This window comes from Python bivittatus, unplaced genomic scaffold (assembly GCF_059951505.1).
Source record: "Python bivittatus isolate LINGU-HERP-01145 unplaced genomic scaffold, Pbiv_v1 ctg000330_np1212, whole genome shotgun sequence".
In the NCBI taxonomy this organism is placed as follows: domain Eukaryota; kingdom Metazoa; phylum Chordata; class Lepidosauria; order Squamata; family Pythonidae; genus Python; species Python bivittatus.
The window spans coordinates 47,383,568-47,410,558 of record NW_028277058.1 but is presented as its reverse complement, the minus strand read 5'-3'; the positions used below and the strand labels follow the sequence as shown (position 1 = coordinate 47,410,558).

General features: G+C 40.7%; 1 protein-coding gene across 7 annotated transcripts; it reads right to left on the bottom strand.

Annotated features, from left to right (window-relative positions):
• Positions 1–77: 77 nt before the first annotated feature.
• Positions 78–26,991, bottom strand: DHX58 (DExH-box helicase 58). 7 transcript variants are annotated; one of them, XM_088141170.1, is made up of 15 exons: positions 26,823–26,991; positions 22,106–22,147; positions 18,780–21,913; positions 17,470–17,665; positions 16,902–17,103; positions 12,608–12,798; positions 10,176–10,292; positions 9,936–10,062; positions 9,322–9,513; positions 6,148–6,404; positions 4,319–4,468; positions 3,919–4,080; positions 2,792–2,982; positions 1,856–1,952; positions 78–315 (listed from the first exon to the last, which is right to left on the bottom strand). In XM_088141170.1, the coding sequence occupies exons 3-15, from the start codon at positions 20,192–20,194 to the stop codon at positions 136–138; spliced, it is 3,477 nt and encodes a 1,158-aa protein (XP_087997296.1). In that variant the 5' UTR covers positions 20,195–21,913; positions 22,106–22,147; positions 26,823–26,991; the 3' UTR covers positions 78–135. The 7 variants fall into 7 exon arrangements, with proteins under 7 accessions (XP_087997296.1, XP_087997295.1, XP_087997298.1 ...); XM_088141169.1 differs by lacking the exon at positions 22,106–22,147; XM_088141172.1 differs by lacking the exon at positions 22,106–22,147 and having other exon boundaries at positions 21,808–21,913.

Genomic DNA, 26,991 nt, shown 5'->3' with positions numbered 1-26,991 from the left:
TAATTTGAATCAACGAGACAGCGTAAATTCAATGGATTTGCTCATTTTCACTAGATAAGGAAGATGTACAAGACTACTTTTGTTAATCAAAAGGGGCACATTTAATGGTCATATTTTCCACTCATTCTCCAAGTCTTACATATCCACCCAGAAATTAGTATTACAATATTCAGTATAATCAAAAGCCTTGATCTCAAAAGTGACTTTGCTCCATTTGCTGGGTGTCTGGCGGCCATCTGGGGTTTCCACCACAAAATTTTTAATGGCCAGCACTGGAAGTGTGAAATCCCGGTAGATCATTTCCATTCCCCAAGCCTGTATGAATATAAATACCAGTTAGCTTCTTACCAGGCTCATTAAGAATTCACAAGCACAGAGTTCTACCACTGGGGAAAACGCCAGTGACCTACAGAAAAATTCATCTGCCAGTGTTTGTGCTGCCCTGGCTTTGTCAAAGAACAGAATAGAAATGATACATAATGCAAAAGCCCATCTGAACTTGCAGGGATGCCTCCTCTTGTATTCTGCTCCTTCCTTCCACAGCCTACTGATTAACTGCTATAGATTCCCCACAAGGATAAACAGCATTCAACAGGACACGTTCTCTGCCCCTACCCCAGATTATTTTATAGCCTGAGGAGTACATGTTATGCTAAACCATGGTTTATTGGATAAACTACAATTGTTGGATTCACCCAAGATGCTAAATTAAACCAAAATCACATTATGGCTTAACACAATCTGAGTAAAGCCACCAAATACCGTATTTTTCCGACTATAAGACGATACTTTTTTCTAAAATCCTTACGCTAAAAATTGAAGGGCGTCTTATTCAAGGAAGTAAGCCAAGGAGAGAACTGCATGGTTGCAAACCTGCCCATACTTTGCCTCTGCAAACAGGCTTCCTCCTATTTTTAGCCTCCAATCATGAGTGAAATAGCTTGACTCTGCAAGCAGGCTTCCTCCAATCACGAGCCTCCAATCATGAGTGAAACTGCCCATACTGTCTCTGCAAACAGACTTCCTCCAATCACGAGTAACTGATGTCAGCTGATGCTGAACAAACCAATTAGAGGATGTCTGTTTGCAGAGACAAGCTATCAGCAGTTTCACTCGTGACTGACTGTAATCAGTTATGCAAAAGAGCATGGAAATAGAGCTGCAAAGAGACGGTTTGGACCTCCTCCCACCGAGTGTATCAGGTAAATGTTACCTAATTACTAAATAAAAATGTATTCTGCACTATCTTTAAAATACTGATTTCTTAATTTTGGGTTGGAAAAGTGGGGGTCGTCTTGTACATGGGGCATCTTATTGACGGAAAAATATGGTAATTATCTACTGTGTCGTCATGTCAAACTAAGCCAATGTAAAGCTCTCCTAAGTGTACAACCATCAAGCATGGAAAGTTACCCGAGACCCACTGTATTTTCTGAAACTCATGACAAGCTTTGGTTTCAAACTCTGATTTCCACAAATCAAGAGACAGCTACATGCGTAGCCTGTTAAACTCCTGTACTTGATTAACAAGTTTTGCAAGATCTTTTATGGAAGCCCAAAACAGCCAATAATCATCATCAAAGGGGAACTTGACTGAGGTCTGCCATTAAAGAAATTAAGGTCTGATCCAGCTGATGGAATCTTTACAGAATCTGAGATACCCAAGTTTCTAAAACATGGGATTTTAGAAACAAGTCTGATTTGAGAAATTAAATTCAAAGGCCATCTGCCTAGTCCTTCCCACTGGCTTGCCACTTTCTCCTCTTCAACACCTATTTTTTCATTAAAAAAAAAAGGAGCAAAATATTTACTTTCAAGCAAGCATAATTAGAAAATGAATTCAAGCTGTGCTTACCTGCCCACATTTATTACAACTGATGGAGCTCCCTGGTTTCCAGTCTTTGAACTCGCGGGCAATCGACACATGGTTGAGTGACGTTTTGTAATACAGGCTATATAGAGAAAAATTGGGCACTCTGATTGTAATGTTTCATTCCAAAGGCAGTTGGGTGTGCAATTCTTGAGAATATCAAGCTTTGATTGTCAGTTCTTGGGGAAATGGGTTCTTTACTGAGCCTTTCTCTTCCTATATTAAGAGCAATGTTCTGTACACATACCGCTAACATTTATTTTTATTAATATTATTTTATACTTTTAACATGCCTTTTTATATAAATGGGGCTGTACAAATATTTGATGAGATACTTTGTAAGCACATTTTCCCTCTAGATCCATTCCTGGGGAACATCCACCCACGCTCTTAGCTGAACTATGTTCTGGGTATGCACATGCATGGCAGAAGACCACAGGAGACCCTCAAAGAGCAAGAGCTGAAGTGATTTTCTTTCCTTGATGTCTATGCTATAAATCAAGGAAGATTTATATCTGTATCTGAAATTGAAGCAAAGGACTAGCCTTCTCCAACCAGTGCTCTCCATGTATGGGATATCAATTCCCATTTCTGACAGCTTCCATTCATGGGAGATAATTATTTTTTAAAGATTTTTTAAATGTCACCTTTATTATTATTTTTAACTCAAGGTGGTGAACATGCCTAATATTCCTTCCTCCTCTTATTTTCCCCACAACAACAACCCCGTGAGGTGAGTTGGGCTTTCATGCCTAAGGTGGGAAATTCAACATATCTGGAAGGCATCAGCTTGAGGAAGGCTGATGTGGAGTGTTGGGACAGACCTTGGTATCAAAATGGAGAAAGCAAGATGCTTCCTGCTATTATAAGCAAACAGACTCCAAAAGCACAGCGCTCCGAGCCACCTCTACCTTCCCTCACCTGAAGTTGGAACTGATGTTGACATGGTGCATATTCTCTACTTTGCGCAGGTCACTGCCATGGCAGACAGCCATGTTGCAGTTGAGGCAGCAGAGACGTACACTGTCTGGATCGTGTAGCTGCCGTTGCTTCTCACATTTGGCGTCCCGCAATTTCCGGCTGATCATGGCTTCATGCTGCAACTTCACAATCTACAGGAAAGAGTCAAAGAATCTGTATTCCATGTAGATGAGAAGCAGGCAGTATATTTTGGTTTCACTCTGCAGGTATCCAAGAAAAGTCTTTTGTGTAACATATAGGCAATACAGGTAGTCCTTGATTAACAAGGGACCAGAATTTCCATCGCTAAGTAATGCAAAATGCATTCAGTGCCATTGCAACTTCAAACGGTTGCTGAACGGGTGGTCGTTAACCAAAGACTACTTGTACTGGAAAAATCCCACTGGATCAGTAACTTCTTAAACTTTATTATGGAAAGATAGGCAATATAATAGCTTTCTCTTAAAGAAAAAGGGAAAATAATCAGGGAAGACTTGCTAAAATTGATAATAGTTGTGAAATCAAACAACTCCCCAATCTTCCAGCAATTATTGTTACAAAATCCATATAAGAAGTTCATCTGCAGTGTAATGTTCTATAATGCTCAACTGGTCCACATTCACATAAGAACTCCACACAACTGGTATCATCTAAATTCCTGAATTTTTTTTTTTACAAGTACCCAGATATGTCTCTAAGCTAACACTGAGACTGGGGTTCCGAATGTAAAGATTCCATATGGATTCCAATCCTTAACAAATAGCTCAAAGTATTTTTCCCCCTCAGAAGAATCTAATTCCACTGATCCTTCTAAATAACTATCAAACTCAGTGGGAGTGGACTATTTGTCTGGCATGGTCTCTCTTCTGAGTTGCTTTTGAGGACTATGGGCTATGACTATGCTACACAGTTTTTAACTCTTGATGTAGAATAGTAGCAGCAAAAGAAGAATAAATAAGAGTACATTCTCAGAGCACTTTAGAATCTGGCACTATGTGTTTCCACCAAACTAGTATATTATTGCTACTCTCTCTCAAAACCTAAACATCAAAGGGCACTTTGTTGGCCTTTCCAGGAAGTCCTTTTACCTTTAGGTGGTATTCTTTCTCAGGCAACTCCTGCACCCATGTGATGGCGCTCTCCATTAGGGTCTCCAAAGTTTCATTAAGCCTCTCACGGGCCACCTCCTTGCTGTTAGTCTTGGCCAAAATGGAACAGATGCTATTTGGGGCACGGGCGCGGCCCCTGGCCTTAAGAAAGGGAAAAAAGAGCATCTGCATTCATCCCCAAAGGTCCAGCCCACTACTGTTTCACTTGTCCTCAAGAACACATATGGATCACTCAAAAACCACCCTTGTCTTCAGTTGAACTCATATTGTTGTCAACGACCCAGCATAACAACTCTCCTTCTTTCCTTCCTAGACATACTGAGTGACACTCTGTAGGTGTCAAGGTGCATTTTAACTAGGTTTCTCAGAACTGACTGACCTGCATCATGGCAATTTCATTTGTCATCAGCCCATAGCGGACTACGATATTACACTCAGGGATGTCCAGCCCCTCCTCAGCCACGCTGGTGGAAAAGAGAAGATTGAGTGCCCCCTTTCGGAAACGATGGATAACATCTTGTTGTTCTTGCTGAAAGAAACACCCAAGACAAAAATATAAGGCTTCTTTAGACCCTGGAGTGAAACTGATATCCTTAATCCCAGAAGCCAGAGGTGGGGCTCCTTTGGCCAAACATTTTTACCAAACACCTTTTCTAGGTAGACTAGAGACTATAACTGGCAAGACCTTTCTTGTGATAGCATTTTTCTTAAGGCATTCTGTGTCAAAGGAGGCCTGTAAGTCTCATTTCAGTGGTAGATTTCAGAAGGCTTTTTGTCTTGCCAAGACAATAGCACTTTTAATTTGACTTAAATGTGATTTTGCATTGCTGTATTTATTCTTCTTTTGTAGTAATACAATACAGTAAATCATATTGTTATCTGGCTGCACTTTGCTAAGATTTTCTCTTGTGAGCTACCTGAGGCATCCTTGGTGAGCATAAAATCAGGCAACTACCTAAAGAGGCGATGTCTCCCCAACAACACTTACAAATCAGGGCTGTGCGGGGTTTCCAATTCAAAGGCAAAGAAGTGCTTTGAAGTATGTGAAAGTGCGAATGTAACTTCTTGGCTAAGTTACATCAAATGATGGCCTGTATGTGTGACTCAACATTACAGATTGGTGAAACTGAAGTTCTCTCTGTGACAACTAAACATCACTTCTACAACAATTATTGTTGCTGGAGTCCATTGATATATTCAACTATGAGACCACAAACCATGAAAAATCAATGTTGTTTGTGAGACTGTTGTATATTCAAAGAAACTCTTTATGTATATAATGCTATGTGGGAATGACCTTGGGAGACTAGGCAGAGATGCTGCCAAGGGAATGGTCAGATAAGAGACAGCATAGCCTGCAAATGTTTAGTGGGTCGGGTAAGAGGCTTAGAAGAGACTCTCCCTAGTTTCTCCAGCTGTAAAGGAGACGGGGGAGAAATGTACTTTCAGACTTGCAAGATTCTGTCAATGTAGCTTTACAATAAAACAGAATTAGCTCATCTCGTCGTGTTTCCTATCTGGTCTACCTTGCAAGGCTGACAATATACCTTTGTTTTAGCCTAGCCATGAACTGCAGGAAACTACAGCTACATTTATTGTACTGCTTTGGAAGTATCCTGACAAAGTTCCCTGAGATGTGTTTTCTGGGGTCCTAGATATTTTTTCTATGTATTGAAAGAATGCTGAAGCAAAATATTTCTACAGTATTTATTTACTGAACAGGACTCTATTCCACACTAAACAGGGAAGATATTTTAAAAATTAGCTTAGCATGGCACAGCACTCAGTTATTACTAATGCATTAAGTCTTAACTAATGCTTGCCAGTCCATCTGAATCATGTACTGTACAAGTAAAAAGAAACTGAGCTGCCCATTTCAACAGTGGAAGTGACTTCAGCACTAGGTTCACTTTTAGAATTAAGGTAAGGAATATAGGACATTTTCTGTCAAATTAGCTGTTTCAGACCAGATTCCTTGTTGGTCATACAAGCCAAATCAAACACAAATAATTTTTTTTGGATATTTTCTATACTTGATTTGGAAAAGAATATTAATAGATCAAATGAAGTTGTGCACATGGCGTGTCCTTTGTCACACTTGCATGCACTTATGAATTGGCTTTCAATCTTTCTGGGTCTCATTCTAATTAGACCTACAGTAGAACTGGGTTTTGAATACAGGCCTTTTCACGTTTTTTGAAGACTTACCTGTGTCATGTGCGTTGTCTGGTTGCTGGAGCTAGCCCCAATTAGGACATCGGTCTTGATCCCAAGTTTACACAAAGCCTGGTTATCCAGTACCCACTGATGCAGCGAATAGGCACTCTGGCGTGTCCGGGTGAACACAATGCCCCGTGAGCTCTTCAGTTCTTGGAATTGGTCTCGGAGGACTTGTTGCAGCTTGCTAAGTTTGGGATTCTCATAGTGACTATCTTCAGCAAGAGCCAGAAGAGACAACCTGTTCTCTACAAACCAAATGCACTGTGTGGTCTCAAATAAGGATGAGCAGAAAGAGAATTACTGTATTCCTGAATCTAATAAACATCTATTATGTTTCCTGATCCTATAGCTCAGTTAGCATTTAACCCAAAAGGTTAACCTATGTAGCAACGAATAAGAAAAACAAAACCTCACAAACAAAAAATAACCCAACACTAAATAAACACTAATCTACCAGTATGGCTGATTAGATGACAGTGATTGCCACTAATTAAACCTGCAGTCAGTTCCACTGACAAAAAGTTCCTCTGAGGTTTTAGTTATGTGACCCATGTTGATTCTTCTCCTGTTTTATCTTTTCATTATTGTTCATTCTTATTTATTTTCTCTGACCTGGATTACAGGTCCTAATACTTCCAACTAGCATGACTAGTGCCGGTCCCCAAGTTGTGGAAGATGCTTTCATCTCTCAGATTTGCTCTCAAAAGTTTCATCCTGATGATTATTCAAAGCAGAGGGGCACAGCCTGGGGACCCTAGGGCAGATGTAGCCTCAAAGCCTTTCCATCATTGTTATCAAACTGAATTTTTTAATGCAACAAAATATTAGATGATAGTTATAATAATTACATGTAATTTGAATTACATTTAGATATAACAATGGAATAAATGGAATGGAATGAAATCAAATCAAATTTAATTTTTAGAGTAAGCCTTAGTACACCACTCAACAGTCAAGTGTGGCTCTTCACTTGAGAAAAAATGGGTTTTGCCTCTTGAAGTGTGGGTTCCAGACCACTATGTGATATTGCTGTGTAATCATCAGCCATTCACGAGAAAACTCATAAAAGCAAGTTGATTTGCATACAGTCATAACCAACTGCTCCTTTTCAATCTGTGCATGTAGTATTTTGCACAGCTTCATATTGTGTGCCAGTTGTGCCCGTTCCTAAATCAGGGGGCTCTGCTCACTCTCACTCATGCCCCAGTCACCTCCTGTTTGGATTTCTGTAATGCGCTCTACATGGGGCTGACCTTGAAGAGTATCTAGAAGCTTCAGCTGGTGCAAAATGCAGTGGTGCGGGCAGTTATGTGTGCCCTTAGAGTGGTACGTTACATCTCTGCTCCATGAACTGCATTGGTTGCTGTTTGCTTCCCGGGTCCAATTCAAGGTGCTGGTTTTGGCCTTTAAAGCCCTTCATGGCATGGGGATGGGTTATCTGAGGGACCGCCCCATCAGGTCTGGCAGAGAAGGGATGCTGCGGGTCCCATCTGCCATAGTACCTGCCTTGTGGAATCTTCCCCCTCAATAGTGAGATTAGCTCCATTCCTCTCAACATTCTGCAAGTCCCTCAAGACCTGCCTATGTTATCAGGCCTGGGGAGATTTTGCAATGGCTCCTTTTGTCAGAGTCTGCACACTCAATCCCAAAGTTCAGTAAATCCTCTGGAGACCAAAAGTTCCATCAGAGATTTCTTTATTCAGGAGAAGTGTACAGCATCATAGTTTGTTGAGCCTAATTCTACAAAGCAAACCCTTGTCCTTTGACGCCCAATTTCCCCCCCTTCTAGGTTTTCTTTCCCGCTTGCAACTCTTCGCGCCTTGCCCCGGTTCTCACACCTCCTGGCCTTGGATGTCTGTTTCAAGATAAAGATAACGGCACCTGGCCTCCTTTCCCCCCTTTTTATGGCAGGTCAAGCAAACGGTTTAAAATAACATTCCCACCATTCCATTATTACCCCATTGATCTATGCTTAGCAATAAAAGTAAAAGCAATAAAAAAACAATTGAAGGTTCTGGCTTGCGTAGATCCTGACACCCTTATTGTGGTTAACATCATCCCCTCTGTTTTGTGTGCTTTTTATAGTTATTTTTTAATTGTGACTGTTTTTATGTATTTATTGTTTTTAATTAAGCGCTGTACACCAACCAGAGTCACTTTTATGAGAGATAGGTGGCTACATAAATATAAATAAATAAATAAAATATTTGCATTTATTCAGCCTTTTCTTATTTTGACTGGGACTAAGGAAGACAGAACAAAGTGTTGGTCACTAATATGATGATGATATTTTTATCCTACCTTTTTTATTTTTTATATATAACTCAAGATGGCTTACATACTTAACATTCCTGCCTCCTTCCAATTTCTTCTCTTTGGAGCCCTTCCCTTCAGCATGTGTTTCCTCCTATTGCCATTACCAAATCATTTTCCTCCTTACAATTTCCCAACATCCCGTGTCCTTCTTTTCACTTATTTAGCACTCTACTTCATGAGGCCAAGGCTTACACAAAATGTAATGGGCAACTACAAGGAGAGTGAAATATTCCCTACATTTCTGTTCTCCCTATTTTCTTTTTTTTTTAGGGTTCAAAATATTTGGCTTCACACAATGATTCAGACAAAGTAGAGCAGGTTCTAAGAAGGTCACTGAAGGATGATCAAGAGATTAGAATGTAAGTCCCATGAAGAAAGAGTAAAAGAACTGGGAATGTGAAATTGTAAGAGAAGATGACATGGGTGGGATATATCACTGTTCAAATTCTTTAAAATATGTAACATAGAAGAAGGACAAGACTTGTTCTCTATTGTTCCAGAACAAAGTATCTAGATTCAGACCAAATAATAGAACAAACGTCCTAATATGAAGAGCAATTTTATAATCAATTAATGTGTCCATGCAGAGGCTTTAATTGAGGATCTTTTCATTTGGCTTTTTGCATGAGTAGCAAGTTGGACTCAAATGGGCTAAGTGGTCCTTTCAGCGCTATAATTCTATGAAAATTTCTGGTAAGCATGTTGTTATTTTTCACCTATGGGACAATCAGCAATCTAGGAATTAACTCTGAATCAGGAAAATGGCATCATCACCTCCACCAATTTGGTACTGCTTTACCCTGACACTTCATTTTCTCTAGCATTTCCACTATGACAGACACTTACCATTAAAGATCTGGACCAGATATTTCTCGCTTGTTTGTGTTAACATCTTAGTAGCACATTCTAGTTGGTAAAACTTATCTAGAATATTGAAGGCATCAATCATGCGCACAGTTTCATTGGTCAGCAGGGCATCATTGTATTTCCGAAGATGCAGGGCACAAACTCGGGTTTTTTGGCAAAATTCTTTTGCTCCTTAATACCACAAAGAGAACAAATATCATTATAATGGCACATTATCTTTCCACTGATTTGTTTCACTCCATCTCATCTATGAACTCTTAGCTTGTTGTGCATATCTAAACAGAACAATCTTATCCAAGCAAAGTTAGTAAGGATAAGGTTTCTGGGTTAAAAGTTGAGTAGACCAGGCAGGAATTTCTTCTCTGCAGCTTCAGTTAATTACAGCAGATTGTTTGGGGGCCAGGGGTGGTGATAACAAGTCCAAAGAAGCAACAGCTGATTTATCCCCTGCAAGCTTGGACTCCCATGAACCCTAGGTAGCACAGCCAACATAGTGGTGGGGATGGGAAAAAAAGGAAACTATTGTATCTGTCACTGAACATTTCTTTCTTCCAGATCCATGTATATTACAAAGCCTCCTATGGAATACTCACCTTCCTTTTCAAGCTCCACAATCTGCTGCTCAAATAACTTGGTACCAAAGTCTGTAGTCATATTGGGCATATTTAGGTAACTATAGATCTGGGTCATTATCTCCTTGAGCTTTTCTCCAAATGGGTCCTGGAGATGATAAATTGGGAAATGCTCAAACTGGGAGTGGGGAAGTTACCTTCTCATCTACTCTGCTCATTCATTTTTTCATAAGTTCATCATGAAATTCCTGGTGATCTTACCTGCAACCTTGGTTCCGACAGATCATACTGTTTCTTGGGGCATGGAACATGAATATCAAGAGAGGGCTTATGTTTATCAGGTGACATAATTTTTTCAGTGTCCAGGTTAGCGCAGATCTGGAAAGAATTATCACAACTGTGTGAGTACTCCAGGGAATTGGTTTATTAAGCCAATTGGTCTTAAAGGCAAGTTGGAGTGCCTTTGAGTGATGCGGTGATAGAAAGAGATGAAACAAATTTGGCTATTTATTTATAATGGGCTGCCCATTTCACAGGGACTTGAGGTGATTTACAATAATAATCATAATCAATAAAAACAACAGATATCCTATCCAGTTTGAATTATCCAATTAAACAGCCCAAGTACCATCAGCAACCAAATGCTCAGGAGCTTCTTGAAGGCCAAGAGGTTGGAGGCATTCCTTATTTTGGAGGGTTAGGTATTTCAAAGAGCAGGGGCAGCCACTCAGAAGGTGTGTTCCTAGGTCCTTACCTCCTTACTTGCAATGTACAAGAGAGGAAATCACAACTGTAGGGTGATTTCCTCTCTTGTACATTGCACAGGATGGGCCAAGTCTGGGTAGAAGAGATGGTCCTACAGGTTTCAGGTGCAAAGTCATGCAAGGCTTTGAAAGTGACAAACAGCACTTTAAATTGAATAGGAGCCAAACCAGTAACTAAGTGAGAGACTGCAGCATAGAGAGACTGCAGCACGGGACCAGGTTATCTGAGGAACCGCCTCGCCCTGGTCACTTCAGCCTGTCCCACTCAGTCCAGCAGAAGGGGCAGGTTGCAGACCCCACCGATCAGGGAATTTCGATTGGTGGGGTTTAGGCAGAGAGCCTTTTCTGCTGCAGCGCCCGCCCTATGGAACATCCTGCCTCCTGAGGTCCGGTGTGCCCCTTCCCTCATGGCCTTCAGGAAAGGTATTAAATCCTGGCTTTGCCAGAAGGCCTGGGGACCAGAGGGGGGCCCGCACCTGTGGAGATGGCTGGTGGGATGATGGGTTGCCCCCCCCCCAGCATCTTACAGATTTTTATAGGGCCAAAATTAGAGGAGGTTTTTTAGGGTATTTTTAATATGTTTTTAAATTATTTATAGTTTTTAGCCATCTTGGAGAGAATAGTATTTCTTCTTTTTTATTGTGAGCCGCCCAGAGTCACCCGTGGGGGAGATGGGCGGCATACAAGCCAAATAAATAAATAAATAAATAAATAAATAAATAAATAAATAAATCTGCTAAATCTGCTACCCTCAGTTAGGAGATGAGCTGCTGCATTGTGGACCTACTGAAGCTTCTGAAGACAGTACCATGTAAAGCCTGTTAAAGTAGTCTATCCCCAGCAGGTGGCTGGGGCACAAGTCAGGGCACCTCAGTCCAAAAAGGCCTATGTGACTTGATAGTATACCTACCATCTGCAAGATGCTTTGTTCCTGATGCCTTCTTTTCTAGGTGTAGGGAATTTGGAGGGGGGCTGTATTCAATTAGATGGATCCTTAATTTGCAACCGAAATGCTATAATTGGGGAATAGTTTTACCATCTCATGTATAATATTGGAAACTGACTTATATAGGGGTAGATTGGAATATGCATATATAAATCTACGGTACTACCATATAAGAAATACTGTGTACAGTTCTGGTCACTGGACCTTATAAAAATATGGAATAATTGGAAAAGGTGCAGAAAAGGGTAACCAAAAGGTCTAGGGAACTACAGTAGCTCTCCAAGAAGGAATGACAACAGCCTTTGAACGTTTTTAACTCAGAAAGCAAGCATGTTGTTGTTGACACAGAAATTAGAACAATCAAGTGTGGCATAGAAAATGTAGGTAGAAAAAAGTATTTCTCCTCCTTTCAAAATACTGTGACATTTGCTAATGTGAAGAAATGTGGTAAAACAACAGAATTTGTTGTCATCAGATTAGGTGATGTTTTCAAAAAGGACTAGACAAAGTCAAGACAAAAAAGAGCCACCAATGGCTTCTTTCTTCAGAATTGCATACGATATATTAAATAATACTTTCTGGGAAAGGACAATGCTTGGGAACTTCCCAAATGCACCTCAGTGTCCTCTTTGTGACTAGTTGGCCTGCTCCAGCAGGACTCTTCTTATGCTATTATTATCCATCGAGGTTGGCTGTCTATTCTGGTGAGTTTTGACTTTCAGGAGGTCCCAGGGAAAGCACCTTATAACTCTTTTAACTGGAGATGAGAAGGACTCAGGCTATGATCTACTAGATGCAAAGCATGTGCTTTGTCCTTCAGTCATGCTCTTCAAAAAATCTCACTATTGCCATGAAAGAGAACTGTGTTTGCAGTCCAGAGCAATCTCCAAACGGATGACTATAGGAAAAAAAGAGAGAGAGGAATCCATAATGCCTGCACAGAAGTTCCAATACTGGAGCCAAATGTCTTCTATCAGACTTACCTCCAGGATGTGGTTCTTGGCTGCTTCCAGGGAATTTGTACTTCCTGTACCTAGAGAAGCTGTGAGTCCCAAAATCTGAGGTAAGCCCTGTTGGCCTTTCAGCTTGCGGTCCAAGTAGTCCTCCATAATCTTGTTGTAAACAGTCCCTTTGTGAGTGTGGTGACACTCATCAATCACCAGTAAAGAGAAATCTGTACAAAATATAAAAAGTAATGATCAGCTTTTGCACTTACTATAGTGCATTCTTCTTTAATAGACTGATTATGGGAAGGGGGTGTTTATATTCACGAATGTCTGCTGAACTGGAGAATATATAATTTGTGTGATGGTGTAAATCATGGCATAAATTTGGCCTGCGGCACACAAAATCCACTGCAGGGAAATCTGGAATAGCTGGTTTCACTAAACTGTTAATTTCTGTTGCGGATTAGAGCCCTCCATGGAAAGGAAGATACCAGATATTCAAACTGGCTTTAGAAAAGGCTGAGTAGCAAGAAATATTACTACTGATGTGTGGTGGATAATTGGGAAAGCCAGAGCATACTGAAAAGATGTCAATATGTGCTCCACTGATTAAAGAAAGGCCTTTGATTATGTCAATCATGCCAGTCTATGAAATGTGCTTAGGAAAATGGTAATCCCAGAACATCTTTTTGTGCTTATGTGAAACTTGTACATAGGATAGGAGGCCACAATCCTTATGGAACATGGAGAAAAGACTGGCGTCAGGTCAGCAAGAACTGAGACAAGGCTTTATAATCTCTCCTTATTTATTCAAACTATATGCTGAATACACCTTGAGGAAAGACGGATTGGAAGATGAGCGTGGTTTTAAAATTGGAGTAAGTAACATTCACAACTTGTGCTATACTGAATACTTTATTTTAATAGATGAAAATGCAAATGATCTGGAAGCTTTACCAATGAAAGTCAAGGAGCACAGTGAAAAAATGCGAGTAAGATTAAATATAAAGGAGACCAGACTAATGACAATGGGAACAGCAACTAGTCTTGAATACTAGTTACTGAAGATACTGAATACCTTCTGCCATTTAGGACTGATTATCAACAGTAAAGGACCAACAGTCAAGAAATAAGGCACAGACTAGCACTTGGTAGGATAGCAATGAAGGCCCTGGAAAAGATTTTCAAATGCTGTGATGTGTCTGTACCTACAAATATCAGAACTGTGCAGGCAATGGTTTTCCCTGGGACACTCTATGGAAACAAAAATTGGACTTTCAAGGAGGACAGAAAAAGTATTTATACCTTTGAACTATGCTGTTGGAGAAGACTCTTGATGGTCAGGAAAACTAAAAAAAGGTATTATGTAACAAATCAATCAAGAGTTCTCACTTGAGGCACAAACAATCAGGCTCAAATTATGGACTCATTACATGAAAAGCCAGTTCTCTTGAGAAGACAATAAAGCTAGAAAAGGAAGAAGGAAAGAGAAGAAGAAGAGAACTAGCAATAAGGTTGTAAGACCTGAAAGGGCAGGTCGATAGATCATCCTGAAAAAGGTCTATCTATGTGGTCAATAAAAGCTAATACTGACTTGATGCAGATAATCAATCAATCAACATTTCATGAAAAGCCCTCCCAAGAAAAAAATTATAATTTAAAATAAATTTATTAATTAATGTTGACCAGAACACATTATAGGAGGCAATTTGGTGTAGCAGTTAAAGGCACCAGGCTAGAAACGAGGAAACTGTGAATTCTAGTTCTGCTTTAGCTAGGAAGCCAGCTGTGTCACTTTAGGCCTGTCACTTTTTCTTAGCCCTAGAAAGAAGGCTATGGCAAACCACTTCAGAAAACATTGCCAAGAAAACTGCAGGGAATCACCAAGAGTCAAACTGACTCAAAGGCACACATAGAGAACATAATATAGAGGTATTTCACTGGTTATCTACCAGTTTCTTCTCATTTGAGATTCTATAGCATTGGAGGATTGTCAAGAGGCAGACTGCATCTAATGCAAGTGGACTGTAAAGCCTATGTTTGTGGCTGTCGAGATCCCCCTTGGCTGGGGCTCCATGTCAAAACCACTTTTTGGTTTCGTTTTTAGCAAGAATGAAACTCTATGGAGCCCTCACTGGGCATAACAGAAAGCTCTGTAAGCATCAGCATTGTAACTTTTTGATTATGTGCCAACAAGTCAGCATTGACTCTAAAAAGCTATTTGGCAACTGGATTTAGAGAGGCATTGACATATAACAAGGAAGGGGAATTGGAGGGATTCCATTCACAGCTATTCTTGGTCAAACTTTGCTAACCAGGGAAAGGAATCCCTTTACTTTTACTTCACTACCCATTTTGCCTCCAAGAAGATCAGGTCAGTTAATGACTACAGAATTTGCAGCAAAGGCGCCAACCTGAACTATGGCTAAATTGAAATTTAATCCCAAACTTGACCCTATTTATTTAGGGCTTGTGGCACCAAAGTTTTATCTTCCATGAAAGTTACTGATCTTCTCTAGCACAAGTTTATAAGATAATGAGATTAATAATTCCTGTTATTGTCAATGGCCATTGACGTGTAGGCCTTTCTGTTTTCTACAGATTTACTTTCATTGTCTCTCTCTCTGGTTTGTAAAACAGTGGAGGATTCTCTCACACATATGAGAAAGGCTACATTTACAAATGTTTATCCCCCCCCCCAAATATATATCTCTAACATGCCACAAAAATGTTAGTTTTAATCTAAAAAATATTATTTTCCTCCTGCTCCACTCTGATATATTCCCTTTGATATAATGGGAAAAGTATGAGTTCCTTTCTACATATTTTGAACAAGATAGGCTTGCTGTACCATGGTTAGTTGAACACTTTAACCACTACACTTCACTGGCTCTCTTTTGGTTTACTGAGAAGCTGAAAAGAACGAAAGCAATATTGGAGGTGGCAAAATAGCTAGGAAAGTCAGAAAGCACACAGTTCCAAGCGCACCCCAGCAATGTAGAAAGAATGTGACCTTAGGGAAGCAAATGTCTCCCAGTCTTGGTCCCCCATTTGTAGCATGGCGTTAATAATACTGACCTCATCACTGAACTGTGTAAGAGATACTATAATAGCCATGTAACTATCAACAGGTGTATCACAGTTGCAAAGCTTTGTTAATGCTATAATTGGGCAGGACAACCCTATTTGCTGTTTGCAGAGCTTCAACATTACAACTTCTAAAATTTCAAAAGCACTGACAGTGAAAGTGAGGGCAGTGGCTTATTTTTGTTCCTTTCTCTGCTAGGTTTTTAAAAAATTATTGTTCTCCTCCTGTTCCAGACATTGATCCACCACCTTTTCTTCTTCTCTAATACTAGAACTTTGACAGCGATGAAACAAGGTGCCAGATGTATTGTGGAGGATTCCACAAGGGTGGTTCTAAAATCAGAGCTTCTTTCCCTGCCCTCAGATGGAAGAACTGTTAATTTCTTGGTGTTCTGGGATGCCCTTTCAGTGATCACAGGACCATGTTCAAAGGATGACAATAAAGACAATAGTGAGCTTGAATGGGGAATCACAGCTTAAACTACAAAATTACTGTATCAACCTGCTGCTCCCACCCTGCCCACCCCCACTCTTTTCAGATACTAACTTATACTAAAAGAGACAGTGACTGTCTGTTTCAGTATGGTCTACAGTACCGTGAATCTGCTATATCCTGGTCTTTTAATTGGGGATACTAGATATATAGTTTGCATAGAGGGGAACTAGACCAGACACTTCTTGTCTTCATGTACTGATAGTGAGTTTCCCAGAAGCATTTTTGTCATAAATAATATATCGGGGGGGGGGCAATTTCTGCTTAAAGGACTGGATATCCTCTTAAAGAAAGTCCTAGGAACTACATGAAATAATTACCATAACCTGCCTTAGGCAAAAAAACCAAACCAAACCAAACCAAAAACACTACGGGCTCTGATAAATAGCAGCTCTTTGCAATGTGCTCTGAGAAATAAAGTGATCTGGTTGCCAGACAGGAGTCTGGGACACCTCCTTACATCTTGACTCCTATTTGTGGTCTAGATGGAAAAGTCTCACAAGCCACATATGTCCTATGAGCCACAGGCTTCCTATCTCTAGAGTAGATAGGTCTTAAGTCTGAACCAGTAGAATGTTGAGTGTTTAGTTTGTATATAAACATTATGTAATTGTAGAACAAGAGCATATTTTGATGGGTTAAGATATTTAATCTGAAAACAATCAATAAGCAAAACCATCACAATGAATCACATTATATTTCTGTGAACCACAGTACCCTTCCCATCACATCCTACCAATGGCTACTCACCAGTCAGCTCCACACGCATTTCCTCTTCTTGGTGGGTGAGGGCATTATACAGGATTTGGGGTGTGCAGATTATCAAGTCATGGCACTTTACCATTTCTGAGAAGAATATCTTCTGGATCCTATCACCACAAAGAGCTGTAATTCGGAACTGACTTTGTAAGAAGCTGAATTCATTCTTCAGATGTTGGTCAACTAGAGGCACCTGCCAGGACAAAGTCGCCATGGTGAAACATTTTCCAGGGAATGAAACGGACACCATTAGGCTGTATATGCTTTCAAAATATTTTGGAAGAAGCATTTTGGAATTGGCAAGAGCACAACACTTCCCTGCTACCTGTTAAAGCAGCTTCTTTTTTTTGGACTTCCATGTGGGCCTGAAGAAAGAAGCTGCTCCTTTGTTCAAACTTGTGCAGAAATCTGAAAAAAAGAAGGGCTGCTTTTATAATTAACAGAGAGGTGTTGAACTTGTTTGAGGTCCAAAGTACTTCATCTCTGAACCATGTGCAATCCAAGAAGCCATGAATTTTGGAAAATTATCTTCCATTGCCCTCTGTCAACTGGTACTTACTGTGTTGGCTAACACAACCACCTTGTTCTTATCTTGACTCTCCAAGTGTCTCTTACAGACATAGACAGCTGCCCGGGTCTTTCCAGCTCCTGTTGGCAGCCATATGATGATATTCTTTCCTTCCAAAGCAGGCCCAATGACTTTCCACTGATAATCACGCAGCTCCAGTTCCATAGGATCAGATTTAGAAAACCTGCTGAAAGAAGGAAGGAAGGAAGGAAGGAAGGAAGGAAGGAAGGAAGGAAGGAAGGAAGGAAGGAAGGAAGGAAGGTGTACAAGAGCCAAATAAATTCAGCACAATCTTTTAATTTAAGTTGTTCCACCACATCTTGCTGATAAAGCCATTTTCCAACATATAAATCCTATGGTGTGCAGAAGGGCACAATCAACAGTCCATCAAGAAAACAGATGTTGGGGAGAGGTTTGACAGGGATAAGGAGAAGGCAACAGCTTAATCAAACATAAGAGAGAACTAAATGTGAAAGATTTAAAATATGGTGAAGACAAGGCAAAAAATACAAGCGGGAATTCATTCTTTGTAGCTACCTATGTAAGTAAAGTTCTATAATTAATATTTGGAACAGCTTTCCCCAGTCTGGTTCCCTTTTAATGAGCTGGATTTCACCTCCCATAAGTTGTCAACTTTTGGCTAGTGATAACAGAAGTTGAACTCCAGCTAGAGAGCACCAGGTTGCAGACAGATGGTCTAGGAGAACTGTTTAGAGATCAGTTCTAGAAGATGGAGCAACCTTTACAAGAGTATCTTAGTATTTGGATAAAGTATTTGGTTTACTGGTTTTAAAAATCTTACCATCTAGCTCCACTTTTTAAAAATTTATTAAAATATGCCTATATTTTTTTCCACTTTCTGTATTGCCTTAAATTATCAATGCTTTAGAAGTCAATTTGGAAGGATTTGGGACTGACAGGGAAAGTATCTGTGAGATATTCAACAGAGAACCAAAAACATTCCTTACATACCAAGTGTCAGAGACCCTTGTCTTTTTAAGCCCAAATTGCCCCCCTTCTAGCTTTCCTTTCCTGCTTGAAATTCTTTGCGCCTTGCCCTGGTTCTCACACCTCCTGGCCTTGGTTGCCTGTGTCAAGATAAAGATAACGGCACCTGGCCTCCTCTCCCCCCTTTTTTATGGCAGGTCAAGCAAGCGGTTTAGAATAACATTCCCACCATTCCACTATTCACCCATTGATATATACTTTGCAATAAAACTAAAAGCAATAAAAAAACAATTGAAGGTTCTGGCTTGCGTAGATCCTGACATGCCGCCCTCCACCAGAACGAATGTTCTCACATTCGAAAGAGAATCGCCTCATCCTCATCCTCGTCGTCCTCCTCGTCGTCCCTTTCTGCCTCGGTTTGGTGAGGGGTTTTGTTGGAATCAACGGTTGCCTCCTGTTCCTTTCTGACCGATCCTTCTTCGTAAATGACGAGGTCTGGGAACAGCGACTCCGTTCCTGCCGCAACGGTTCCTCTCTTGCCTTTGGTACCAGGTTTTTGGGGTGCTCCGGTGGGTTTTTTCGGCTCCGCCGCCCATGCGGCCGGCGGTTTAGGACAGGAGGGCGCAAAGTGGCCGGGTTCACCGCAGTGGAAACAAACGCGTTTGACCGCTCTAGGAAATCTCTCGTCTCCTCCTTTTGATGGTAACTTCCTGGGTGCCGGTGCCAGGGTGTCGGGTTTCCGCTCGAATTCTGGGTCTACCGCTTTCCACTGGGCTTCAATGTTACCAGCGTGTTGGATCCATCCATCTAGGGTATTTGGGTCTCCTCGGGCGAACGCTAACTTCCACAGGTCGCGGCGCATCCCTTGCTGGAAGCAGGTGATTTTGAACTGCTCTGGCCAATCAGGGAGCAACCCCGCAATGCCGCGGAATTCCAAGGCGTACTCGCCGAGGCTGCGGGTTCCCTGCCGCACCTTGCCTAGTTGCGCCCGGGCTCTGGTGACTACCCCAGGGTCCTCAAATCTTCTACGTAGAGCGGTTAAGAATCGACCAAGGTGGTTTAGTTCGGGCGCTTGGGCTGCTTGAAGTTGGATCAGCCACTCCCCTGCTTTGCCGGTAAACGCTCTGCAGATGTAGAGCACGCGCTCCCGATCGGATGCGAATAAATGCCCCGTCTGCTCCATGCATATGGTGATTTGAGCCATGAAGTTAGGTACTTCACTTGGGTCCCCGCTAAACTTCTTGGTCAACCCCCAGCGCTTTAAGAGGGCATCTTGCTGGGCTTGGATTGGAGCGACCCTTCGTTGAACCCCCGGGACGGGCGCAGGTGGCGCAACTGGGACGGCCGGAAGCCGCTGTGCAGCCGGAGCTACGGGGGTTGCCGTTGCGGGCGTGGTTGAGGGGGCTAATAGCGATTCCTCCAGCCCTTCTTCTTCACCCTCCCCCTCTATTTCGGGACTCTGGTACAGACCTGAATGCCGAACGATTTCACTCATCCTCATCAGCTCTCTCTTTATTAGGGTGTTTTCAGATTGCAGGAGTTGTACGCAATCCTCTAGGGTTTCCCTCCGCATGGATTCGACTCTCCCTGTTGTCAGAGCCCAGCGTTTCTCGGGGGCCACATCCAGGAATGACATTCCCCCAGCCAGCTCGTCCATGCTCCACAACTTCGCCAGGTGCCGGTCAGGTTTCCGTGGCGGCGGGAGGCTAGGGTAGGTACCTGTTAGGGTTTCTATCTCCTCCTCGATCCCCCCTACGGCTGTGGGCATGGGGCACTCCTCCGCAGCCGCGGTAGGTTTTTTGAGGGGGTTTTCCACGGTGGTTGGTTCCCCGGGTAAATCCCTCGTAAAATGGGGAGACTCAACAAAATGTCAGAGTCTGCACACCCAATCCCAAAGTTCAGTAAATCCTCTGGAGTCCAAAGAGTTCCATCAAAGATTTCTTTATTCAGGAGAAGCGTATAGCACCATAGTTTGTTGAGTCTAATTCTACAAAGCAAACCCTTGTCCTTTTAAGCCCAAATTGCCCCCCTTCTAGCTTTCCTTTCCTGCTTGAAATTCTTCGTGCCTTGCCCTGGTTCTCACACCTCCTGGCCTTGGTTGCCTGTGTTAAGATAAAGATAACAGCACCTGGCCTCCTCTCCCCCCTTTTTTATGGCAGGTCAAGCAAGCGGTTTAGAATAACATTCCCACCATTCCACTATTCACCCATTGATATATACTTTGCAATAAAACTAAAAGCAATAAAAAAACAATTGAAGGTTCTGGCTTGCGTAGATCCTGACACCAAGAATATCAGTTATAAATCATATGGTAGTGGAGGCAACTTTCTGGAATTTTGAAGGTACATGCTGGGTGCTCTTGTGAAAAGATTGTATTGAAAAACCTTGCCCATTCAACAAAACAGTTGCCATGATGGGTATGGCCAATGATAAAATATTCCTTAATTAAAAGGCAACATGATGAGTTGCTCCCCCAGAATATTTTCTTCCATGTTAATCTACTTTTGTTTTAAAAAGTGGACCTACTTCAAAGCACTGAGTTAACAGCTATCCTCTATTTTGGTTTTCTAAGGTATTCTGAGCATTCTGGGGACATTCTTGAAAACAAATATGATGCTAGCAGCTAACACTTTGCTTTGCAGAAGTTTATATAATGCTTTATTTTTATCTTTTTTTAAATCAAAATTTTATTTATTTTATGTATACATATATATGTATATGTACACATGTTGGTCAAAGACTGTAATAAAGGTCTATCTATTTTAATAAGTTTTACAGAAAAAATGCACAAACACAAAAACTATATATTAATATAGCATAATAACAGAAAAAAAGCAATATGGAAATAAAGATACAAGAAGGGATTAAAACTATCAATATGTATCACATATCCATTAAATATTGGACCATATTTAATTTTATACCTTATTATTGTAAAAAGTCATAAAATCTATGCAAAAGGGAAACATACTGCATCCTTTTTTGGTTAGCAGATAAAATTGTCTTTTTGAAAACAGATAAATTACATCTCTTGAATCCAGTCCTTAATATCAGGATATTACTTTTCCAGTTTCTCAAAATATTCTCTTAGCAACATACGAAGCCCCAAAACAGTATTATTTCAATGTTTTGGGACATAATTTCACACAATATTGACATATTTAACATTAAACAAGACTAACCCATTAATCTACTTATGTACATTAAAATATTCCAAAAAGTTGTCAATGACTGTGCTGTATCTAATATCAAGCACAGAGTGAAATAACATGATATGCAAAGAAAAACAATGCATCATAAACCCATAGAACAATTAAAATATTTAAAGCCCAGAAGTGCACTGCACAATTCACTACAAACCACCTCAAATTATATACATACACATTCAATAGCCTGTTCTGGATGTGATGGGACAGACTCGATGACACAAAAACCCGAAGTTACAAGGATTTCGCTTGCATAGGTTTCTGCTCTGCCCAGTAAGGACCTGAAAGGAAACCAAAACACTCCAGTGTTTTTTTGTGTTTTTTTTTTACTGTGGAGCCCTAGCCAAGGGGGATCTCGACAGCCGCCAAGATAGGCTTGGCAGACCGCCTGCCTTCGAGGCACTCTACCTCTTCACAACCCCCGCCACCCCCCAATGCCATTGAATCCCAAATGGGAAGAATCTGGTAGATACCCAGTCAAATGCTTCCTTATTATGTTCTGGCTGACATCATTCCTGTTTTTAAAAGAAAAATAGGCATAAATGGAAAATCCCATGTTCTATGAATGTCAGTAATTAAATAATCATGACTTTTAAAAGCACAAGGATCATTTCTTTCTTTACGTAACTAACTCTCAAATCAAACTTACTTTGAGGAGGATGCCTAACTATAATATCCATTGGCACATAGAAGCACAGAGATGAGGAGGCATCCAATCCTCCAATGAGGGGGGTCTCCAAATCCTCCCCCCACAACCCTCCTCCACCTTCTGCAACTCCCAAGAGCCAGTGCAGCAAAGCAGCTGGGGTGTTGAACAGGAACTGGACAAGAGATCCAAATGCACCTTCAGCCATGGAAGTTACAGAGTAATTTTTGGCCAGTTAGTCTCATCCTAGCCTACCTCACAGGGATGTAGTGAGGAAATGACTGGATGAGAGAGGGCTAGGAACAGTGTCTTAAGTTTCTGGATGCAAAGTGGGATAGAAATCTAATAATAATAATAATAATAATAATAATAATAATAATAGCTACTACTATGCTAGATGGATGGGCTACTTGATAAATATGCCACTATCTGCTTTCGTCTAGAGAAAGTCCCTCTCTGCCCTGATTTAGCCCTCTCCTGCCTCTGTTCCCTTATCTGCAGTTTAGCCGTGGCAGCCAGGGCATATGATGAAAACTACATTCCCTATCAGTATGAGAGGGCCACCTCAATAAGAAATGCAAGATTATGCGGATCAAGGTTCAGGGACCGAGCAAGAGTTGAATGTTAAAAAGAGAAAGGGAAAAAAAAGAGTGAAAGGATTGACGCCTGCAAGGTTTATGCCTGCAGTGACTGTTCCTTCAGACAAGAATATACAGATCCAAGAAAAGTTAATTTTCCCTAAAACATCAAGAATCTAATCCCCATCTTGCTTCTGGTGTTTCCTGGAACCTCAATTCCAGATCCCTATTTACCTGACTTACAGGTAGCAGGCAAACAGGTGCTCCTCCTGGAAGATAGAAGTCCCCTTCCCTCCTTTTTTAGACCTGCCTGTATTATTTTTATAAATAAGGCAGAGAACTTACCTGCATACTCTTTCCTCCTTCTATTTTCCCCACAACAACCCTGTGAAGTAAGTGGGGCTGAGAGAGAATGACTGGCCCAAAGTCACCCAGCTGGCTTTCATGCCTAAGGCTGGACTAGAACTCAGCCTCCTGGATTCTAGCCTGGTGCCTTCACCACTAGACTAAACTGGCTCTCTAAACAAATAGACACTTTAAAAAGTTGTCCTGAAGGAGAAATTTCCTTGCTCTTGATTAGAAGCTTTCCAGGGCTCTGATTGTTTCTGAGCAGGACCTAGATTAGCAAGTTAAAAGTTTGGCTTTCCTTTAACTCTTTTGGGTCTGAATCTTTTAGGATGAGGTTCCTCCCCATTCATTACACTAAATGTTTCATTTCCTATTAAAATGCCTATTAAGTCTCTTTGAACCCCCATTTGGATGCCTGTGCAGATCTAAATTTCTGGTCCTTCTGAGAAATCCCCATATCTTTAATTTTTATTGAATATTTTGCAGTTCTGGTATTTGTGGTATCTTCAGGGCTGCTGCAGGTGGTCTAATCAGCAGCACTGGGAGAGGCATAGTGACGCAAACTCTGCCCCTATTGTCCATGCGTCCACTGGGTCTAAGAATTCACTGTGAACCTTTGCGGGAAATACAGGAACTAGATATTTTCTATGGATGAATTCACATATAGCAAACACAAATGTGATTTGCAACTAAGTGTGTTGTGTGAACCTAGCCAATCAGAGTTGGTAAACCAGGATGTAAGGATTAGTGTGCTGTGTAAATGCAAACCCAGCTAAACCCTTGTGTCTGAAATGCCCTGTCCTACTGAAGCTAAATTCTATTTCACATTTTAAAACTTACTTATTTCCCCAGCCATATAAAAGTAAGTAAGTTTTAAAATGTGAAATAGAATTTAGCTTCAGTAGGACAGGGCATTTCAGACACAAAGGTTTAGCTGGGTTTGTGTTTACACAATGTATTATACACATTGTAGTAGGAGACCTGTGTTAGTCTATGGCAGCCAAATGTAAGGAGTCTGGTAAGCACCTTTTCATGTCTACATATTTTATTAACAGGCATATGTTTTGTGAGCTACAATTCACTTCATCAGATGTAATTTAAAACTATTATGCTACAATATTTAGCTTGCTCTGCTTCTGTAAATGTTGATGCTTTTATCATATTTTTATCTTATTTATCATTAAATATTGTAAGCTTACATCAATGTGCCTTAGAATACTGCAGACACTTATTTAATTGGGAAAGGAGTAATATCTCTAGGGATACCTTTCTTCCTTACACTTACAGATTTGATCCATGGTAGTTCAATGATGGTTCAGCCATGGTAGTTCAATGACTATAAATAACATATTGGTAAACTGAGGGTAGTGCTATATACGGAGCCTGAGGCAGATTCTCATTTTAGACATTTGGACATTTCTCTGGGATCAATTACAAGAATAGTCTTTTTACTAGTTAGCCTCTTAACCATAGATGCCATGGATAAGAAGCTAAGAAAAACCCTGCCTCAGTTGGCTGGGAAATAAAACTGCTTTTGAAAGTGAACACAATCCTTTTGTGAAATTTCTGTAACCTAACCCCTTTCAATAAATCTGGCAAAAGCAGCTTCTATGAGAATATTACTTTTGGGGAGTATACAGCTGTTAAACATCACTTGTATTTCTAATTCTTAAAAACACAGGAATCCAATAAAAGATAAAAAGTTCCTTTTAATGAAGTCCTTGTAGTTTTCTTAGCAACAATAAACATTTGCCATTGTCTTCCAACGGTCCATAAAAATAAACAAAGCCATAAAATTCATTGTACCACAAGCAGATTTTGGACTAAGGATAGTGTTGCAGCAAGAAAAAAAGCAATTCAATTTTAATACAATTTTAGGCAGTTCTTATGATCAACATTATGTTAATGTAAATATTGCTAGTTTTTTCAATTTCAGTGGCAACTGTGTAGGGACAGTGTTCATGTAGAACATAAATGTTTTTATTTTTAAAAATGGGGGATTTACTCCTATTTCTTTTATTCAGTCCATGAATTCTATAGGCCTGTTGGAATCTGAAAACATCACAAGAACAGGTAAAGCCAGATTTGAATGCCTACAATCTTTCTCAACATTCCAACCTAAATTTGACCATTTAATGTCATACTAGAATATGAAATAATCTTCCTTGATATTTTTCTTTTGACTCCCTTCCCTCTTCTTTATAACATTTTGCTAAAAAGATTCACAGAACTTGAAAGTTCATGGAGCTTCCTAATTCAGCATTCAGCTCTCATTATGTGTCTCTAGGAAACCTACAAGCAGGACATGGGCACTACAACACCTTTGGGTAATCAAACTGAAGGATAAACCTATATCCAAAGTGTATCTGCTATCTCCTGTATTCTGCTGCTGTTCTTCAAAATGAGCCTCTTTTTTGAGCTTTCCTCAAATGGAACTTTCCTTTTCTCCTTTTTGCAGACACGATTAGTGTCTAAAACCCCAATGGCAACTGTGCATGTACTAGCCTCAATTGTGCGTGCACTAGCCTCGCATTAACTAAATTTTGGGTTGCATTAAACGAGACCTGGTATCAATTTGTAATTCACGCTAAATTGAATATCACACTATTCAAACTTGCACTAATTGGAACCTACCTGTTGAAACACCATATAGCTCATATGCCAAAGAGACATTAATAGCCACATCCTCCATTTAATTCATCTAATTATTTTATAAAAATATTTAGGCTATGATCGTCCTCTTATCCTGTGGGAGTGAATCCTGTAATTTAACTATATGCTTTAATCTGTATTACTCCCTCATCATTTAATTTTATTGGATGAACCGGTGCTCCAATATTATGAGTGAGAAAAAAAGTCTCTCTGGCCATTTTTCTTGCTACATGCCTAATGTCATAAATTTCTATTACTGTTATTTAAAACTGAAAGATCTTGCATGTAAAGTTTTTAAGTGCCAGAATAAGAATGTAGGATACTAAAAGCATGATGGGGGAGGGGAGTTACTTTTTATAAAATCAGTGAAATGTTGTTCGATTGTTGGGCTTAGGCTTCGAATAATTCAAATACTTATTCCAAATCCATAAACACCACTGAAGCATCCACAAACTTGGCCACCTCACTACGAATCCATGTCGCTTATGGATCCACTGCACTGGTCTCAATCTGGATTACAGATCTGCTTCCCAGAATCCTCTGATCCCTGGAATTTTTCTGTACTCTCCTTGAAGCCGGGAACCTCCTCGCTTCTCCAAATGTTATTTTTAAGACACTTTCGAGTTAAAGAAAAGAAAAGAAACCCTGAAGTTGCTGTGCTGCAAAGGAAACCCCGTTTCAAACGTAATTCGCATTTCTAACCAGCAAAAATGGAGGGTGGCCGGAGCCACGCGGCCTTTACCACACTTGCGAAATGCCAAACGCGCCCCTCAGTCCCATCGCCGTTCTTCCCACTCCTGGGTTGCTGGGATCCCAAATAACGGCATTTAGGAAAGCAAGCTGAGACTATCTAGAAATGGCTAAGGACCAGGATCCACCAGAATCCTTGATTTTGCAATGAGGGCGGCAAACAGGGAATAACAGTCTCCTCCAAGATGAAGGGGCAGAAAGGTGTTAAAAACGTACCTGTCTTTTTGAGTGACTTCCTAGCTCTTAGAACGAGATCATTTTTAAATACTGTAGCCAGAATTAGAGGGAAACACATTAGCCTTCTTTTTTTTTTTTTTTTGCCAGGGCGGGGAGACCTCAGCTGCCAACCCACCCCGGCGCTTCCTCCCTTGCTTTCCATGGGCAG

Bases quoted from the DNA above. Each gene is read 5' to 3' on its own strand.
- DHX58 (XM_088141170.1), bottom strand. From the start codon at position 20,194: ATGCCCACAGCCGTAGGGGGGATCGAGGAGGAGATAGAAACCCTAACA. The intron at 17,104-17,469 runs GTAAGTACCAGT...TTGTCCTGGCAG, and splicing joins TGGTTGTGTTAGCCAACACA to GTGCCTCTAGTTGACCAACA. The intron at 6,405-9,321 runs GTAAGTGTCTGT...TTTGGTTTGTAG, and splicing joins TCTGGTCCAGATCTTTAATG to AGAACAGGTTGTCTCTTCTG.